The sequence below is a fragment of the Dermacentor andersoni genome, chromosome 1 (genome assembly GCF_023375885.2).
Source record: "Dermacentor andersoni chromosome 1, qqDerAnde1_hic_scaffold, whole genome shotgun sequence".
NCBI lineage: Eukaryota > Metazoa > Arthropoda > Arachnida > Ixodida > Ixodidae > Dermacentor > Dermacentor andersoni.
Genome location: NC_092814.1, coordinates 259,215,763 through 259,237,141, shown reverse-complemented (window position 1 = coordinate 259,237,141; position 21,379 = coordinate 259,215,763). Strand labels below are relative to the sequence as shown.

The 21,379-nt window shown below is 44.5% G+C and overlaps 1 protein-coding gene across 3 annotated transcripts in view; it reads right to left on the bottom strand.

Moving 5' to 3' along the window:
• Positions 1-21,379, bottom strand: part of LOC126547836 (RAB11-binding protein RELCH homolog) — a 223,897-nt gene that overhangs the window by 192,836 nt on the left and 9,682 nt on the right. For all 3 annotated transcript variants that reach the window (XR_008609355.1, XM_050195847.2, XM_055063701.1), the window contains exons 5-6: positions 20,489-20,689; positions 15,715-15,803 (exon numbers count right to left, since the gene is read on the bottom strand). Coding sequence is in view for 2 of the 3 variants with exons in the window: in XM_050195847.2 (XP_050051804.1) it covers positions 15,715-15,803; positions 20,489-20,689 (290 nt within the window). In the remaining variant the exon portion in view is untranslated. The remainder of the gene's footprint in view (positions 1-15,714; positions 15,804-20,488; positions 20,690-21,379) is intronic.

Below are 21,379 nucleotides of genomic sequence, written 5' to 3'. Positions count from 1 at the left end.
TGCCACTGGTACTGTATAAATCTCTATAGAACTCCTCAGCCACTTGAAATATCTCATCCATATTAGTAATGATATTGCCGGCTTTGTCTCTTAATGCATACATCTGATTCTTGAAAATTCCTAGTTTCTTCTTCACTGCTTTTAGGCTTCCTCCGTTCCTGAGAGCATGTTCAATTCTATCCATATTATACTTCCTTATGTTCTGCCAGTTCTATTCTAGCTGTAGGGTTAGAAGCTTTCATACATTGGCGTTTCTTGATCAGATCTTTCGTCTCCTGCGATAGCTTACTGGTATCCTGTCTAACGGAGTTACCACCGACTTCTATTGCACACTCCTTAATGATGCCCACAAGATTGTCGTTCATTTCTTCAACACTAAGGTCCTCTTCCCGAGTTAAAGCCGAATACCTGTTCTGTAGCTTGATCCAGAATTCCTCTATTTTCCCTCTTACCGCTTACTCATTGATCGGCTTCCTATGTACCAGTTTCTTCCGTTCCCTCCTCAGGTCTAGGCTAATTCGAGCTCTTACCATCCTATGGTCACTGCAGCACACCTTGCTGAGCACGTCCACATCTTGTATGATGCCAGGGTTAGCGCAGAGTATGAAGTCTATTTCATTTCTAGTCTCGCCGTTCGGGCTCCTCCACGTCCACTTTCGGCTATCTCGCTTGCGGAAGAAGGTATTCATTATCCGCATATTATTCTGTTCCGCAAACTCTACTAATAACGCTCCCCTGCTATTCCTAGTGCCTATGCCATATTACCCCACTCCCTTGTCTCCAGCCTGCTTCTTGCCTACCTTGAGGGGAACGAACTGGCCGATTCGCCACCCCGAGGTATTATTAACCGGGCCGGCTCCACTGGGACGGTCCCAGGAAGCCACCGTAGTAACCCCAATCTTGCTTACCAGTACTCACGTACGGGGCAGAAACCTGGAGGCTTACAAAAAGGGTTCTACTTAAGTTGAGGACGACGCAACGAGCTATGGAAAGAAGAATGATTGGTATAACGTTAAGGGATAAGAAAAGAGCAGATTGGGTGAGGGAACAAACGCGAGTTAATGATATCTTAGTTGAAATCAAGAAAAAGAAATGGGCATGGGCAGGACACGTAATGAGGAGGGAAGATAACCGATGGTCATTAAGAGTTACGGAATGGATTCCAACGGAAGGAAAGCGTAGCAGAGGGCGGCAGAAAGTTAGGTGGGCGGATGAGATTAAGAAGTTTGCAGGGACAACATGGCCACAATTAGTACATGACCGGGGTAGCTGGAGAAATATGGGAGAGGCCTTTGCCCTGCAGTGGGCATAACCAGGCTGATGATGATGATGATGATGATGATGATTCCATCTTCTCCTGCCACTCTTCCTCGTTTCATGTCTTGCAGGGCCCTTCTGACCTCATCGCCAGTCATAGGAGGAGTTTCTGTATCCTGTTCATTGTTGTTTCTAATTGAGGTATCCCGACTCCTCTGGGTACTGTACAGGTCAGCATATAATTATTCCGCTACATTTACTATACCTTCGAGATTAAATTATGGGGTTTTACGTGCCAAAACCACTTTTTGATTATGAGGCACGCCGTAGTGGAGGACTCCGGAATTTCGGCCACCTGGGGTTCTTTAACGTGCACCTAAATCTAAGTACACGGGTGTTTTTGCATTTCGCCCCTATCGAAATGCGGCCGCCGTGGCCGGGATTCGATCCTGCGACCTCGTGCTTAGCAGCCCAACACGATAGCCACTGAGCAACCACGGCGGGTTATATCTTCGAGATTGCTGATGATATTACCCTGCTTAACTTTTAGTGCATACATCTTGGTTTGTCCTATGCCAAGTTTCTTTCTCACTGATTTCAGGCTGTGTCCATTTCTTACGGCTTCTTCAGTCTTTCTCATGTTATAGTTTCGAATATCACTTATTTTCGCCTTGTTGATTAGTTTTGACAGTTCCGCAAATTCTATCTTATCTCTTGAGTTGGACACTCATATTTTGTCGTTTCTTTATTAGATCCTTTGTTACTTGGGAGAGCTTGCCTACTGGTTGCCTTGGTGCCTTGCCTCCCACTTCAATTGCTGCCTCTGAAGCCAACCTAGTTACGGTTTCATTCATTAGCTCTATCTCATCATCATCTCTCTGTTCTAAGGCTGCATATTTGTTTGCAAGATCGAGCCTGAATTTGTCTGCTTTTACCCTTACTGCCTCAAGGTTGACCTGTTTCTTCTTGACCAATTTTGCTCTTTCTCTCTTCAAATTAAGGTGAATTCCAGCTCTCACTAGCCTATTAAAGCATTTTAGATGCCCCAAAAACAGAGTGCGATGGATCTGCGATGAGCTAGAATATTGCGGACCACAAGATTTAGTAGCGTTGACACCTGTTTTTTTCTTTTTTCTCTACGAGTTGCTTTGAGCAGTGCGTCTGGAATGTAGGAGCTATTGGGTTGTCGCAACCGTCAATACAACCGTCACAACCGTCAGTGACACAAGAGCTTCATAAGAGCTCTTGCATACAAGGCTGTGAATCACGTGTTAAAATCACCTGGCCAAATGATTTTCAGGGTGTCTATTTCAGCTAAATATTCTACGACGATTTGCAGATTAAAAAGCGGTTCACTGCTAAGAAAAAATGCCAGGTGTAGAGGTATGTTTTTGGGATATGCAGAAGGAAAATACTTTTTTCCTCTCTGCTTCTATTAGGGCATTGAATAAGAACATGGAGAACTGCGAGTTTATTGCTGCACTTATTACAAGTCGGAGGATCACTGCCAGTCAATAGGTAAGAGAGAGTACTATGTGTCCTTAATCGATAAAGTACTTCCTTATATCGTGCTGTTTTTCCAGTTATCCAGTTTCCTAGTTTTGGTTTTATCATGTGCAGCTTATTCAATACTTGAGCATTCCACTGTCCTTGCCAATGCTTCTTTAGCTTACTGCGCAGAAAAGACTTGAGGTCTGTCGAAGGGACAGGGATGTTCGCATCTGTGTTGCTAAACGTTACTGACGCAGAATTTTCATCAGCAGCTTCATTGCCTTTTATACCTTTATGGCCATGTAACCAGCATACAAGAATCACTTGATTGCAAATATATGCAGAGCACAACAAATCGTACAGCTCACTAAAAACTGCGTTTTATGTTTTCGTGGACTAATTAGGGATCGTGACTACACTTAATGAATCTGTAAACACAACATCCATAGTGAGATGTGTGAGCCGTATGTGTTGGATAGCCAAGAGTAGGCTTCCGCTGTAAAAATACTTGTGCGTGGATTTAGTGCCGCGGATGTTAAAAATGAAGGTGCGAGAGCTGCATAAGAAACTCCGGTAGAGGATTTAGACGCGTCTGTATAGCATTCTGTACAGGAGCACTTCTCCTGGCATTCACAAAAATATGAAGGTATATGTGCCTCAGGTGCTCGTTTTGATATTTCCATGAAAGAGACGTCACACTGGATAGTCTTCCCCTCCCAAGGCAGTGGAAGCCGCGTAGGAACTATTAGGACATTCTCCAGAAGAGAGGCGCCTGTTTCTTCGGACAGTGCTTCCAACCGGAGGGACAGAGGAGGCCTAGTGGCTGGGCGGTTACAGAACAGCCTGGCCGCGGTCGGGTCACGAATAAGTGAATGGCATAGATGATGGAAATCTTATTTCACCTTCAGGGCATAGGATAAACTTAAATATGTCCTTTGGAGATGTAGAGACCATTCATTGGATTCATCGTACAGGCTTTGAACGCACCAGAAGCAAGACGGATACCAAAGTGGTGGACGGAATCCAGCATCTTCAAAGCACTAGGCGTGGCAGAGTTATACACAATGGCTCCGTGGTCAAGGCGTGATCATATAAGACTTTTGTACAAGCTCAAAAGGCACCTTTTGTTACTTCCCCAAGATGTGCAGGACAAGAGCTTCCGTAGTTTCATTGTCTTCGGGCACTTTGTTTTCAGATATTTCAAGTTTGGGATAAAAGTTAATTTAGAACCTAAAATGAGACCTAAAAATGTATGTTCATGGCTCACAGATAGCCGCTCTCCATAAAGATCAATAACGGGGTCCGGTAATACATGTCTCTTGTTCGAGAAGAGAATGCATGTACTTTTTTGAGGGTTTAGTTTAAAACCGTTCTCGTCCGCTCACTTAGACAATTTATTCAAGCCAAGCTGCACTTGTTGCTCGCAGATACTAAGGTTACATGATTTGTAACCTATTTGGATATCATCCACATATACAGAAGAAAACATTGTATGTGGTATGATAGTATGGAGAGAGCTCATTTTTACAACAAATAGAGTACAGCTCAGCACTCCACCTTGTGGCACACCAGTCGCCTGAGTAAATGGACGAGACAGGATGTTACCAATCCAAACACAAAATCTGCGGTTGGAGAGATAACTTTGAATCACGTTTAGCAAGTTGCCTCGGACACCCATTCCAGCCAGATCACGAAGGATTACGAAACACCAAGTAGTGTCATATGCTTTCTCCATGTCTGAAAATACCAATAAGAAAAACTGTTTGTGCACAAAGGCATCACGGATATTTGTCTCAATGCAGACAAGATGATCTGTTGTGGATCTACGTTCCCTGAAGCCGCACTGCAAGGGATCTAGTATCTTGTTGCTTTCAAAAAGATGGATCAGGTGCCGGTTAGTAATTTTCTCAAAAAGCTTGCGTAGGCAACTTGTTATAGCTATAGGTCAATAGCTGCTGGCCAAAGACAGGTCCTTGCCCTCTTTGAGAATAGGAATTATAACTGCTTGCTTCCAGGCGGACGGAATGTAGCTGGCAGAGAATACAGCGTTAAAAAGAGGTAGGAGTCTTTTGTTTGCTTCAGGGTGTAGGTGTTAAACCATCTCGTAAACTATTCAATCGTTTCCAGGGGTCGATTTATTACAATTTAGTGCAGCCTGAAAATCCAGTGTGTTAAATGGACAGTTGCAAGATTCATTTCTTTTCCTTTTTCGATCCAGAGGCAGTCGCTCTGCATGTTACTGGTACCTCAGAAATGTATCTGAGTAATGAGATGAGCTAGAAATGTACTCAAAATGTGTCCTTAAAGAATCAGCTTGATGCTCAAGAGTATTTCCATGCAGGTTCACTAATGGTCTGCCACCTTTGATTTTGTTCACTCTGTTCCAGGCTTTCCTTTCGTCAGTATGGGAATTAATGCTGGAGATGTAATTTTGCCAGCTTTCTCTTTTGGAATAGTGGCACATTCTTCTACCCTCAGACTTTATTTTCTGAAAATTATCAGGTTCTCCGTAGCTGGAGAGTCTCGAATGTGGCTCCGTGCATTACACTGATTTCTACGCGCTTCCTTACACTCATCGTTCCACCAGGGAACACATCACTTACAGGGCAATCCATTTGTTTCAGCGATAGGTGAGGGCGAGCGGCTGTAGCAGAGGTTCGGAGCAGGGGCATCAGCGGCAGTGGGTTCATGGCGGGTGGCATAGGGAACAGAAGGTCCAAAGGTGCGGGAATAAGTGGCGGCGTATGTTCGAGGTGGCAGTGGCCATCGGTTGCGGCAGTCACGAGCGACGTGGCCGATGCGACAGCAGTGGAAGCAGATTGGTCTGTCATCAGGGGTACGCCATTCGGACGGGTTGCGGCGAGATGTGGTAGAAAAGGACTGTCGGGGACGAGGAGGGCCGGTAGAGAACTGGGGAACGCTGGGTGTAGATGTTGAACACACGGAGTTCAGACCCATGTTCTCGAATTCCTGCCCGACTACGGCCTGAATCATGGCAATCGTGGTTGCTGGCGGATCGGGAGGCGTCGTGGAGAAAGTTGGCAAACAGGCGGCCTCGAGCTCGCGGCGAACAATACGGGTGATGTCGTCACAGGTGGTGGCCCGACGCGGTCGACCCTCACATGTCAACGTAGCAGCGGTGTTGGGTAGCCGCATGATGTGGTGCGTGATACGGCGGTTCTTGGCTTGTACAAGGCGACGGCATTCTTTAATGATGGCGTCGATTGTCGAGACGTTGCTGAAAACAAGCAAATTGAAAGCGTCGTCAGCGATGCCTTTTAGAACATGGGACACTTTACCTGATTCAGACATAGCAACGTCAGCTTTGCGACATAGAGCCAAGACGTCGAAGATGTACGAAACGTACGGCTCTGTAGATGTTTGAACACGAGACGCAAGAGCCTTTCTGGCGGCAACCTTGCGGCCAATGGGGTCGCCGAACAGTTCCCGTAGCTTTTCTTTGAAAGTGTCCCAACTGCTTATCTCGTCGTCATGCGTCTGGTACCACATGCGTGGGGTGCCGCCAAGATAAAAGATGACATTGGCGAGCATAATTGTTGGGTCCCACCTGTTATTAGCGCTGGCATGTTCATATAGCTTGATCCATTCGTCAACGTCCTGTCCCTCCAGGCCAGAGAACACACCAGGGTCGCGATGTTGAGCAACCGTGACGATTGGAGCAGTCGAACCAGCCGAAGCCGTTGCAGAGGCGGGCTCGTGACCAGGAGGCATGGTGACAAGCTCGATGTACCGACCACTCCGGAGTTCCGTGGCGAGGACAGTGATCGCTGACCTCCACCAGAATGTTACATGTAGAAAGACACAGACAAAAGAGGCTATTTACAGGCTATTTACACTGGACTGGAGCCAGAGCGCCAGGCCGACATTCACTCGCGCCAAGGGCACAGACCCACTTCGTCGTCGTTCTCGCGGCGGCTCGTCTCTCGGGTATCTACCGATAATATCGTAATAATATTGACGGCACGTCAACTATAAACGCTGTGAAATATGCCACTGCATCATAAACAGAAAGTGTACAGATATCATTCCAGGTCAAATGTGTGAGCTCCCAGTAGTGTGTCCAGTCGGCACAATCGACTTTCCACCGGGGCACAAGGAGAGAGCACTCATAACCTTTTGTTAGTTTTATGACAATGGGGAAATGGTCACTCCCATACGGATTCTTAATCATGTTCCACTCCAGATACAGCAAGAGTGCACTTGATGCGATGCTTACATCGATAGATCAGCATGTTTTCTTTGCGGCACCGTAGAATGTAGGCTCTTTCCTATTTTTAGCAAGCATGCATCTGTGGAGAAGAGGAAGTCTTCTATTAAGCGCCCTCTTAATACGCCCGCTTATACCACTTATAAGTTATAAGTGGTATAAGCTGTGTGTGGTGATTAATTTATGGATACAAGTTGACGTATTGAATGGGCACCTCTGAAACTTCATCAAAATGTTTTCCATTGTGAACAAAAAGTTATTAAATAGTGGAGTTTAAAGGATCCGTCACCAGGTATGGGCATTACAAACAGACAAGCATAGTGCATAGATTGCGCGCTTACAATCGTGTCTGCAAAGTATTAAACTGCTGCACAGCGTGAAAAGAGCTGAAATTTCAAGCAAAACCAGTGCCCTTTTCCTTTTAAGGAAACCATGCTTTGTCAGCATATCAGAAATTGGGTTTTTTTGGGAGGAAGTTACCGAACGTGATGAGAGAAGTTAACGGCTTAAAGGGCCCCTCACCAGACCACATAGCAAATTTTGGTTATACGTATGCTGGAAGTTGTTACGTCTCCTCTAGGGAGCGTTGAGCAGAAAAAATTTTTCAAATCAGCGCATTAATAGCCAAGATAGAAATATTTCAGTGCCGCGAACCCATAATTTGAGGAGGCGAACTCCACTGCCAAACAAGATTCTCTCCACTCGCCCCGTCTAGCCTCTGCAAGCGAAATTATTTCCTTGCGTTCTCCCATACCAGACTTTGAGGATCACGTGACTCATACATCACGGAACCCACCTTCATTTTTTTTCTCTCCTCGCTTTTTTGTGGCGTGGCACACTTCCGCTGATGACGTCGCACACAAGCTGTTGTGATTGTCTTGTTTCGTGCAGCGCACGGTTTTGCACACCGTGCACGAGGACACCTGACTAGTGGTGTAAGTCAGTGCTACACGAATACTAAGGCAGACACAAGCAGTTCACAGAGCATGATCCCATGCTGGGACACGGTAAAAAAATTACATAGTTTTGGTGTCTTAGCAAGCGAATGCACGACGTGGCAACAAGCAGACAAAACTGAAGTACATCTTTCTTGCTGCGGTGTGAAGTAAAACAAAAACATGCAGACATTCGGTTTGTGTGTTTTATTATTTCTCTAAGCTTTAATTAGTCTATTCAAGCAACATATTACACAAATAAAAGATGTTGCCTTGAATACTTCTCGAAGTCACATGTCACCACAAGCGATGTCGCAGTGCAAACACGTGTACGTAGGCGCACTAGCACGTGTACGCAAGGAGAAGGAAAAACGCCGTTCGGTTTGAAATTTCAGATCTTTCCACGGCGCGAAGCAATGTAATACTTTGCAATACTTTGCAGCCCCTGGTGAGGGGCTCTTTAAAGGACTTATATTCGTTCGGACCTAGAATATGGTAGCGCAGTTAGAAGCCCGCATAAGAAGGTTCTAAAGATGAAATTGGAACGTATTCAGCAAATCTCAGTATGTTTTATATGCTTGAAGTATAAGCACAATGACTCGGTTACAGGCAGGTTCAGGGCTTCTGACTCAGAGCCACTAGATGAAGGCAGAAATGTACACTGAAATTTTCTTTTTCAGGTATTGCAAGGAAAGGTTAAGATAAACAAACACATATATATAAAGCAGCAGCTTCTAAAACAACGCCTGCGAACAACCCATGCTCTCCTAGCAAACCAATGCGAGGCTGTACTTATTTGTTTCGCTTATTTGTTTTGTCAGAGTTTTTAATGGCCCATCGAGTGCTTTTTTGCATTTCCTCTCTTCAGCGTCAGAAGCTACCTTTCAGTGCAGCAGCATGTTGCCATTATACACCCCTCACACACTCAGAGTTACTGAGCCACGCTAGGGCTTTGTCAAGGACAGAACATCGCGTTTGCATCCCCACGCACGCAAGGATGACAGTGCACATGCGCACTCAGGTGCACTTCTCCGACCCAGCTCTCCTCTCTCCCAAACTCAAGGGTGCCTCGAGGTGCGTGTCCTCCCTCTTGCTGTGTGTTCATTGAGGCATCCTACTGCACTCTACAGAGCCTTCATACACACATGAGCGTGTGTGTGTATGGAGGCGTCCTGCCAATGATATTGATACGGGTTCATCCTTTAGAATGGGTGGGCACTAGTAGCGCACCCTAGCCGAACTAAGGTACTCAACACTATCTGGCGGAGGGCGCAGCAGTTAAATTACTCATGGACTCCAAGATCGCCCACTGGCAGGTTTTGCACCGGCCAGCAAAAAAATTTAACGCAGTATGCATACCCAGCCGCCCCTGGATGGTGCTGTTAGCAGAGGACTCAGAGTACAAATTGTATGGGAAGGTCGAAAATGTAATGAAGTGGTGGAAATTCCCCAAGGACTGATGCAAGTATGTCCTCTGTCTCCATTATTTTTCACGCTGGAGAACATCAGACTCAAAACGTCAAATTAGGGTTTAATTTATCCTACTGCATAATGGACAAATGGTGCAACAGAAGGTCCCCCATACTGATGTATGCGGACTACATAGTGCCACTAGCAGCCAACGCAAGAGATTTACAGACACTTGTGAATATTTGTGGTAGCGTAGCGACAAATCTAGGCCTTAAGTTTAGCACAGAGAAATCGGGAATCTTGATCTTTAATGAAGAGACGAGTAATTATGGTGTGAATTCAACAGTATGTCATGCCTATAGTCAAGCAATATAATTACCTCGGCGTATGGATAAATGAAGGAAAGACTTACTCAAGCACCCACCAAAATAATCTTAAAACAAAGGGGAAGCGGAATGCAGCAATAATGAAACAGAGCACTTTGGGGCCACAATAAATATGAGGTGGTGCGTGGAATCTGGAAAGGAGTAATGATGCCAGCGCTAACGTACGCAAATGTCCCTGTGTGCTTCAAATCGGATATTTTGTCGGGTATAGAAGTTAACGAAAGATCGATAGGCCGGTTGGCTTTGGGAGCCCACAGTAAAGCCACAAATGAGGCAGTGCAGGGTGACATAGGTCGGGCCTCTTTTGAAGTCAGAGAAGCGCAAAGCAAAATTAGTTTTGAAGACAGACTCAGGAGCATGGATCAAAATAAATGGGCAGCTAAAGTGCACAAGTATCTACCTGAAAAGCATGGACACAGAATGGAGGAAGAGGTCAAGAAAGTTGGCAACCAAGTACAGGGTAATTGAAAGTGTGAATAGTCATCAGAAAGAAAGTGAGAGAAACAGAGACAGCGAATTGGATGCAAAGAATGGAAACCAAAAAGACCATGGAGATTTACAAGAATCGGAAAAAATAATTATAGGGGGAAATGTGAATGATAACACAAAGGGCAGTGCCTTGCTATTTGAGGCCCGAGCTGGTTACCTAAGGACAAAAACATACCGTAGAAAACATTTGCAACAAAATGAGGCATGTGTATGCTGCAGCAAAAATCCAGAGACCACTCAGCACATCCTAAAGGAATGCGAAGGGATTCACCCAGTGAAACCCAGACGTAATGAACACCTTCCAGAAGCACTTGCATTTAATGTGGACAAAAGCATCAACCGGTGAGCAGTTGAGATAAGCAAGAGACATTTAGATTGGTGGAAAAAGAACCAGTGAAAAGATTGATATGACCAGATCCATTGCAGGCATAGGTAGCGGTATAAGGTAGATCGGGAACTGTTGAGGGAAAAAAAAAGATTAAGGAGATGTATATACAAAATGCCATAATTAAAAGCATGTATAGCATACCTGATTAAATCAAGCAGGATAGGCGACGATTTGTCACCTCCCTTTTTCAAAGGGGATGTCAATAAATCATCACCATCATCATCCAGCGCATGCGGAGGCGGCCGTAGAAGGCAGACTGCATGCGAACTCAACCTGTGCATTGCCTCTTTTATCACTTGTTGCATAAGATTTTCACAGAATCTATACCAGGCGATGTTTCAGCTCTGCCTTGAACATTCCAACGCCTTAACCATCTAGTTCTCTAGTGGGTTTTGTGTTTCCAGCACTCTTCTATATTCTTATCCATTGATTTTGTGGCACTTAGGTTAATAACTTAATTTTAATGTGTGGGTTCACACACCATTCATTGCCTCTGAACTTGCAGCTTATAGAAGATGCCATAGTTTAATTGTTGTTGCCTTGGTCTTACTTTTTTTTATTTTGCATTGCAGTGATTCAGAAATTGATATGGCAATTGCCACATTGTACACCTACTCTGTAATGCAGTGCGATGATCTTCGTGCAATATTTATTAGTATCTTACTGTGCATACTTTTTTCTAGTTGTAGTTTTCATTTCAATTGTATTTTTTGAATTGACTGTATTGATCTTACACACTGCTACTTTGTGTGAATACAGATTTTGTTATGTTGATGCTTCTTTTTTGCCTTGTTGCGTAATGCTTATTTTACATTGAAGTAACTGTAGTTGTCCCCTAACCAAATGCCTTCCTGAACACCTGAAAAGTATTCATAAACAAACATACTTTCTTAAAATAAATAAAATAAACATGCCGTAAGCAGATACACAGATATTTGTGCTCGGTGTAATTAACATATCAATTATACTGCTCATAATTATGATAATTACCGCTTGGGCAGCAACTATAACATACTAATCAACAAATAAATAATTGCATGATTTACTACTTCACGCTTTGCGCACAATTTCTTGCTCCATCCAGCATTGAAACTGTGGCCCGCAGCAAGCAATGGCACACAAATGCACACAGAAGAACACACAGATTTTCTTTACTCGGCAATGAAACCTTCTTTTAAAGCTTGCTCCACCTTAGCTGAAACATTCATTGTGTGTTTGCACTTTCAGTGAGACTTCAGCTTGAATATTCGACTTTGAACTGGCACACCTATTCCTGTGAGTTAGGCTTGTGCATTTGCTAACAAAGCCAACACTAGATACACAGTTCAAAAGGTCAATGAAAGGGGCTAGTCGGTGGCCGTTCCTACTTTCTACCCATCTCATGATGAACTCTTGCAGAGATATACCGCTTCTACATACCCACATGAATGTAAGGGGAGTATGCGTGAGCGAAAAAAATTAATGTACTTGAGAATAAACAGCCGCACTTTAACTCTCTTACACTTTCAGCCATCATTTTCTAATTAGCAATGGATCATATAGTAGTGCAAGATCCTGTTTTTCTCGCCTCATCCAAGCTGCAACAACAATACCAGAGCATGTGAAAGCCTCCTCAATGCACAAGAAGCCCTCGAGTGTGAACGCTGCGGTGCGGAGAAGAAGCCGGCCATGCCCACCACTGGAATTACCTTCTTCTACGCATGGGATGGCTGGGGCAAAACTTGTCACCATGCGCAAATCTCGGAAGCCATGAATTACTAAATGGCACTTGGCGACGGCACAGCAGAGGGCGACAGCGACACAGAGACTTACATCCCACGCCATTTACGGCTAATTACACTCATTTTTTTATTAGAGTTGATCCTTGATATAACGAACCTCAATATAACGAAATTCTCGATATAATGAAGTATTTAACTTTTCATAACCTCTTGTCCATAGACCATCATGCATTTAGAACTTCAAATAACAAAGTGTGTTTGTATGCAATTTCAATATAACGAAATTTCGCTTCTGCCACAAAGGAATTCCAAGACAATAAATGGAAGCTTCCGCAGACACCGATGGTCACATAATTTAATTACAAGGGTCTGCTTGCAAATGAACCTCTCAAATCGCGCACGGCGCGACAAGAGCGACCACCGCAATGGAGCCACATCATGTTCTGTAACAGTCCAAGTGTGATAAGATCCTATTGCCCATGCACTTTGTGCTTTAGGTGTGAGTGAAAGTGTGCAAGGGTGAGACAAGAAAGATGGTGGCTTCACGAGTGCTGCCTACTCGCATGAACAAAAAAAAAAAGAGGGGGAGGAGAGCTCACTCACGGTAAAGCCTAGACTACACGTACGCTTGCGAACGTGCGCTAGCTCGTGTCTATGCGCCTTGCGCCTGCCACGCCTCATGAGGAATGGTGGTTTGCATGCATCCACAAAGACACATGACAGTGCCCGGTCACTGAGCTCACTCATAGATGCCTTGGAAGATTCCACTTCTTATATTATTATTGACAGTGTATTGACAGTGTTTCAAAATGCTTCAATATATATAAACGTAACTGTTGTGTTTTTAGAGCTGTTAGATAAGCACAAAAAGGAAAGATTAACTACTTTCTTGCATGATATAAATCTGCTTCTCAGAGAGTTGAATGTACTGTGCCATAGCTGCGTAGCCAGGCGCGCTGACACAAGACAGGCCAAGCATGCGATAAAGTGCACACCACACGTACGCTTGCAGACATGCGCAAGCTCGCGTCTGCACGTCCACGCATGCGCAGACAGTGCGGCATGGCTCATACGCGTCGAAACATGGCACGATCTCGGTGAACAACTGATCTCTGCTATCGCTTGCTTGGGCTTTCAATTAATTTCGATATAACGAAGCAAATTGCAGATTTTACCTACTTCATAATAGCAAAGTTTAACTGTGTTTCCTTAGTCGCCGACTATTGCTACATGTTCTCGGCACATCAAGGTATCATTTAATATACTTTCATTTTTATACATCTACAAGTCACCTAACTGACCTTTTTTTTTTCTCGAAGTGGTTACAAGAAACCCAGATCCCAGACATGCCAAATGCATCTGAAGTCAGTTAAGACCTTGTCCTCATAACGCCAAGAGAGAGAAAGCGCAATGAGATGGCAATGAAGGGACGAATGCGGGGCAGTCGAGCCACGCAAAGAGGGGGAAGGGAAACAAACGATGAGAGGCCAGTGAGTGTGAGGGAAGAGGAGGCCAGGAGGCAATCCAGAAACCAGCCTCCGCTTTCCGCATGCATATGGGCGCTCTCCCCTTCCTGACGGAGGGGAACAGCACCACAAAGGAGCTGTTTGTGGCTGGCAATGCTTCTGACGCATCTGCCATTGCATTCTCAGTTTCATGCGAGTTGTAGTGCGAGACAGGACATGCACAATCTTGTGTAGTATAATCAAGGTTCTTCATTTGTTTTCCGGGACTGCGCTATACGGTCGCAACACCCAGTATGTCGTAAAATTGGAGTTGCCATAACTATGGTTCCGCTGTACCCATACTTGCTATAGCCCTTGTAGGGTTGCAGTTTGTTAAATTAAAATAAATAAGCAAATAAATAAATAAATGCTTTGACACTGGTACATTCTGTAGAAACTGCTCATTCACAAACATTCCTTGAGACAAGTGTTCCAGGTTTATTTCTAACCACACAAGGAACCTTGCTCTACACAAAACAAATTTGCCTTTTCACTTTCCAACATAGCATTCCAATGCTTGCAACACCAGGCTCTAGTGCTCCACAAAGAACATAACGAAGTCATGCATCTGAGTGCCACACCACATGTGCATTGAGCTGCATAGCATGCCTCGTCACTGCTATAGAAATGCCACAAAGCAGTAGTTACCGCACCTGGCAAAGAAGTGAACAGTTCAAACACCACTACAGAGGAGGATTTTTCTATAGACCCATTCCTCCAATAACTACAGAAAAACCTATGCAACCAGCCATCAGTCATCATGACGGTTACAATTAAAATATGGGTTTTATTTACTTTTTTTTTTACTAGATGCCGACACAGGTGACCCATTCTCTGTATGTGTACATGTCACAAAGAAATATGATGGTGTCTTCTTCATACTTCTATTAATGGCTTGTCTGCTTCGCTGTATGCCACAATGGGTGTGTCAGTATGGCAAATATTTTGGAAGCAGTCAATAACCCTTTCAGGATCAATGACATAAATATACGGCGTCACGAACAAGTATAAAATGGTCAATGCCGTACATTTACGGTGCTGTCTGTTTGTTTAAAAAGCGCGCCAATTTCCTAACTTTTTCTTTCCTGGCTTGTGCTGCCATTATGCGGGAGCAAAGGGAATTTTTTTCTCGAGTCTCCTTCCATTGGTTTTCGCTGCATGGTTTTGTATGCTCCAGCGAGTCTATATACTACCGCTCGCGCATTGTCGTGTGGGTGGGCGGCGGTTAGTTTGGGTTTTGTTCCGCTGGTGGTTTCGGCTTCTTGCACTCACAAAACTGAAGCCTATCTCGTTACTAATCGTTCAATGGGCGACTGCCTGTTACTTGCTCGTTTATTGCTCACAGGGGTGCGCATACGTGAAGGATGCCGCCATGCATGCATTTCCTTTGGAGGTTTCTTTCCTCTCTTTCTTTTTCTTTTTTTTTTCACTCGCGAAAACTAATTGTCTCTGGTTGGCGATAAGATGAAGATTAGCAGAATTTTGTTACACATTTTGCATTTTTGACAGACACACAACCACACAGTTTTCTTGAGTGCAATCACCTATGCAGTTCGATTACGCTATGGACGTAAATATTAGTGTAAGAGCAGGAACATATGAGACTTGCGAAATATTCTCGTGTGCGTATTTTCTAAGCTTTGAACTATGTGTATAACAATACATCAAATGTTTAATTCTTATCAGTTTATTTCTGTTTTTATTGTTATGCGTGAATAAACAGTACATATATACCAATGCAAAATATTTTTTTCTCGCTTTACGGTTACCCTAGAAAAATTACGGTAAATTTTTTCCTGAATAGGTCCCTCTGAAGAATTTAAATCCGCAATAAAAAAAATTAACCCTGGGTGGTCGCATATGACAAAGAAAATCGACCCTGAAAGGGTTAAAAATTTACTTACAACAAAACTTTGTCCAGCTCTGCTGTTAGCAAAATATTTTCTTGGTTGGTCTTCTCCATATGCACCTTTAATAGGTTAAGTTCAGCTTCCTGGAACAAATAAAGTATTAAAATATTGTGAATTCTTTTCATCCTGTAAATAATTGTTGTAACCAACAGCAGAGCACTTTAATAGGTTTGTCACCAGTCTAATGGATTGAAAACAAACAAGCCCAAGCCCAGTACTTAAATCACACAGCAATGACCATGTCTCGTATCTGAAAAATGTTACACCTATGCAAGGTAAGAAAACAGCTGAAAATTCAAACTGAAGCCAGCATATCCTTACTCTCAGAGCAGCTGGTCTCACCTACCATATCACACTTCTTGCTTGCTGCACACAAATGAATAGCAGAAATGTACACAAAATGAGGATTTCTGTGAAACGCGGATAGCATAAACTGCTACGGGTGCACATTGAACTCTGAGAAGCCACAATCTGAACAACATTCATTGTGCAATCCTACAACATTTCAGTACACATACTAGGAATATTTAGGCCATGCTTGTAAACATATGGCTTTTGTAGTTACTTAAATTTTGTGCATGCTGTGGCAAAAGGCAGTTTCTTAATGGAGGTTCAAGTTGCTTTTATGGTACTAGTGAAGTTTCCAGTCCGTTAGTTAGGTAAATCAAATATGTGTACTGGCTATATGAACGTGTCATGCATTTCATCCACTTTTGTGCATTTTCTGATTGTGCATTCTATTAACAAAGCAACTGGTATTCTGTGTTGTCAGTGGACTTCACTGTTTTTGTGCTGCCGCACTATTAATCATGATCGACAGAAATGCACTAGACTGAACACTGCATACATAAACACACAAACAATGCACAACATGCTAATGAAAAAAAAATGCGGTGCACAGTATACAAAAATAAAGCAGTGCATGTTCACATGTATCAAAATGGCACCTGCTAATCAAAAAAAGAAAAATGATAAAGTGTACAGGCAGTGCAGCACCAGCAAAGCAAAAGGAAGGAAGGAAGAAAAGCCCCAACAGAAACAGTCTCCACTGTGCTGGTTGTTACTATGGTGAAGGAGACAGGCATGCAACTTTTCATATGTACACCTAGATGCAACTCAACACTACACCCATAAGCGAAATGGACTTTGGCACTATCCTATGCTTTAAAAGGGTCCTGAACCACTCCTCAGGCTTGGTGAAAAACCACAGTTCATAGATAGCAAATGCTGCTGTGAACATCTCAGCCAAATTTTGCAGTCGTGCGCAACGCGTGGAGCTCACAAGTACAACGCAATGTCATATTTTTCTCAAACACTCTCTTTTGAAACGAGGCCTCCACCTCACCCATTTCGAAGCTGCTTGTGGCTTGTACATATTGTAATATGCAGTATTCTCATAGACGGCTGCTACTGGCTGATAGCTGACATCAGTCAAGAAGGGTGTTAGATAAGTGCACTTTCTTTTTTTTTTTTCAAGGAACAGTTACTATGTATATTTATTGATACAGTTTAATAAACAGGCTGAAGTAAGCAAAAATCTCCTTTCGGATTTCGATAAGAATCACATACTTCTGGAAGAAGCCAACTATAATTTGCTAACACTTGGCCACAGCCGTCCATGTATAAATTAAACTTTGGCCACACTGCTTATCAATGTCATAGTAAATGGGTCTTGCATATATTGTCATATGCAAGATTCCCATAGACGACTGCTATTGGCTGATAGCTGACATCAGTAAAGAAGAGTGTTTAGATCAGTAAACGTCTTCCAGTTGTTACTGTGTATATATATTGACGCAGTTTAATAAACAGACTGAAGTAAGCGAAAATCTGCTTTAGAATTTCCATATGAATTACATACTTCCGAAAGAAGCCAACTATCGTTTTCTAATGCCCAGCCGCAGCCCCCGCATAGGAATTAAAAACTTTGGCCAAACTGCTTATTGGTGTAGTAGCAATTGGGTCTTGCTAATTTCGATTAGTTTTGAACACTCAACTAGCCTCGAACCAAACTAAACCTAAGATCAGACTACACGTATTCTTGCCAGCGCGCTCACTCCTAACTGCTCCTCACTAGACACCTTGGCAGACATTGCTTCGTATTGAGCTATTGACAGCGCTCCAGAATTGGCAATTTGGATGTGGCTACTATCCGTCGGTCAAGCTGTCGCAGGACAAAACCGGTTCGCACCACGTAGCACGGCCTTACTGTGTCATATGAGTGCGAGCGCGCACTCCAAGAGGGAGAGCTCGCTGCCGCTAGCTGAGAACAACCACGTGCTCCAAGTGGTCTTTGTGGTTGGTGAGGCTCCAGGCATGTGGCAAGCTGGCCCAAATGCCGACATCCAACTGGTATAGGATATCTGCTTCCCGAGTTGCACACCTTCAAGGTGGGTCACCATCATGCTTGAAGCTCGTTACGTGAGCAATTATTTCATCACGAGTTTGCAGAGCGGTATCCATCGCTTACCCAATGTGGGAGCGACTGATGTACTCACACATGCGAAAATAAAGACGACGTTCGAGACACCGTGAACTCAACCATAAGTTTAGAGATACCGTATTTATTCGCGTATAACCCGCACCAAAATGTGAAAAAACGCGTTTAAAAAGTGGGGGTGCGGGTTATCTGCGAATTTTTTCCTTGGGAGGGGGGGGGGGGGGGGTCGGCTTCACCGCAATGTGCGGCGGCCTCCCCGTGTAGTCCGCCATCCCCATCGTCATCGACGCTTGTCAAGCCGATGAAGGGCCAACGAAAGGCCAGCATTGTTGAGCCTCGCGTTAGGCGCTGTTTAGTGTACTTACCCCAGTTTGCACTGTTTGCCTGCTTTGTTTTGGCATCATGAGTGCGACTCGACGGCAGTGTTTCACAGCGAAAGAGAAGCTAAAGATTATAGCCGCTGCCGAAGAAATCGGCAACAGAGCTGCTGCAAGACAGCATGACGTCGACGAGTCGTGCATTCGCGACTGGAGGAAGAAAAAAGAGAGTCTCGAAGCAACGAACCGGGACAGGCGAGCGTTTCGGGGTCCGAAGACTGGCGCGTACCCCCACCTCGAGACGCAGCTTGCGAAGTTCATTGAGGAGCAGAGAAGTCGTGGCCACGCTGTTTCGACTGAGATGGCGCAAATGGAAGCCCTGAAGTTGGCCCGGGAATTGAACATTCCACGTGAGTTTCGTGCAAGCCGTGGATGGCTTCAGCGCTTCATGCGAAGACATGGATTTTCTATGCGGCGGCGAACAACCATGTGCCAGCGGCTTCCTGAAGCCTACGAGGAAAAGTTGTTGAACTTTCAACGATATGTGATCGCACTTCGGAAGGAGCACAGCTATTTGCTGTCTCAGGTGGGAAATGCTGATCAAACACCTGTGTACTTTGAGATGCCGATGGACACGACCATGGAAAAAAAGGGCTCCAGATCAGTCAGCGTGCTGACCGGCGGAAATGCCAAGCTGCGCTGCACAGTCATGCTATGCGCTTTGGCTGACGGCACGAAACTGCGCCCGTATGTCATTTTCAAACGCAAGACGCTACCTAGCATTCCACTGCCCCCAGGAATCGTTGTGCGTGCGGAAGAAAATTCGTGGATGAACAGTGGCCTAGTCGGTGACTGGCTTCGAGTAATCTGGGAGCGAAGACCAGGTGCCTTGCTGGCACGCCGGTCGATGCTCGTACTAGATTCCTTCAGAGGCCACTGCACTGATGCGGTGAAGGCTCGCCTTGCCGAGACCAGCACCGACCTCGTCATAATACCTGGCGGCATGACGTCCATGCTACAGCCACTCGACGTGTGCCTGAACAAGCCGTTCAAGGCACACGTGAAGCGGCTGTATGCCCAGTGGATGGCCGACGGCATTTACGCCCTCACACCGACGGGACGCGTGCGAAGGCCTGATATTCCATTGCTGTGCCAGTGGATCGTGGATGCGTGGAAAGCGATACCGGCCGATTTGGTGCGGAAAAGCTTTAAAAAATGTGCGATCAGTAATAGTTTGGATGGTTCCGAGGACGACTACGTCTTTGAGAGTGGCGATGAAGCCTCGGATGGCAGTAGTGAGAGCGGCGACGATTAAGAATCGGATAACCAGTGACGTGGTGGCGGTCGTTTGAATAAATGTTCTGAAAACGAAATGATCACTGAGTGTGAGTTGCATCTTTCTAGCGCTCATTTTTTTTTTTTTTTCAGGTAAACGTGCGGGTTATACGCGAGTTTTTTTTTTTTTTTTTTCCGCCGAGTTCAAAGTTAGGGGTGCGGGTTATACGCAGGGGCGGGTTATACGCGGGTAAATACGGTAGCCTCCAAGTTTGGCGCATTGTAGGCATTAAAATCGGAAGTAGTGGCGTCTACGTGAACACCTAAAATCAAATTTGAATTGCACGCTATTAGGCGGAGCATTGGGGGCATGCCCACTCCATCGTAGCCTTCACAGTGCAATGTATGGAAGAAGGAGCATAAGCATTGCAAAGGGGATCAAAGGCAATCTTTGACTGCTAATAACTCTGCGTCTGCTGAACACACTGAAGTACTTTTTGCTGCAAAGTACTTATGAAACAGCCTATTTTAATGTAAAATGCATTTCTAAATTTCAATAAAAGATGTTTCAGGGCCCTTTTAAGTCAGCCAATGGGAGCGTAGAAAATTTTACAACCTTGGTTTAAGACTTCAAAGCAACATCAAGAAATGCAAAGTAACCATTACGATCAGAAAACCCTCGTTTTAGTGAGTGGTTTGCACTATTCATGCTTGATAAAAGATGATGGCAACTCACCAGGGCGGCCTTTTCAGCTGCAAGAGCTTCCAAGTTATTTGTAAGGTCTCGCTGCACATTTGAATCTTCAAAGTCAGTTTGCACTTGACATTCTACAACATCGCAACAAAGACGGGAGTGCTTGTTGTAACTACGGTATAGGTGCACCAGATCGGGTGGCTTGGGAATGTTCAGACCTACGTCATCCCAGTCCTCAAAGTCCTGAAAGCATGGCAATGTAGGCTATAGCAGCAGTCAAACCTTGATGTAAAACGAACACGTGGCCATGGGACAGCAACTTTCCACTCATAGTTCTAAGACTTCAAAAATGCATTCTTGGCAGACGCTCATATGACTATTTAACTTGTGCTAAATTATGGAGTCACAACTTGCTTTACACAGCCATCAGTGTAGAAGGAACCTTCTACACTGACACCATCATCACATCTGCTATCAAGGTGAATGATTCAGTTTAATGTCCCAAAGTAACATAGCAGCTATGAGAAGCACCATAATTTTCACCAGCTGGGATTATTTACCATGCACCCAAAGCTCAGCATCAGCATCTGGCTGCCACGGTCAGGAATAAACCCATGACCTTGTGCTCAGCAGGAGAGTGCCATAACCACAAATGTACCACAAGCAGTTAGCCTTGACTGTCAATTTGAGCACATTATGATCTGTCATGCAAGAGCAGGAAATGCACTATTGGCCAAAGGCAATTTTTTAAAATTATGCTACAACACAAAAATCAGACTCCACTGCAAATGTCAATGACTGTGCTACGCAGCTCCCATTCCATGCCCCCTTTTGCATGACCTAGCAACCTCAGTCATACAACTGAGCAAATGTTTACAGAAGCAATGCTCAGGACTGGTTTCTGCATAAATGCCACCCTGCACTGCTACCACT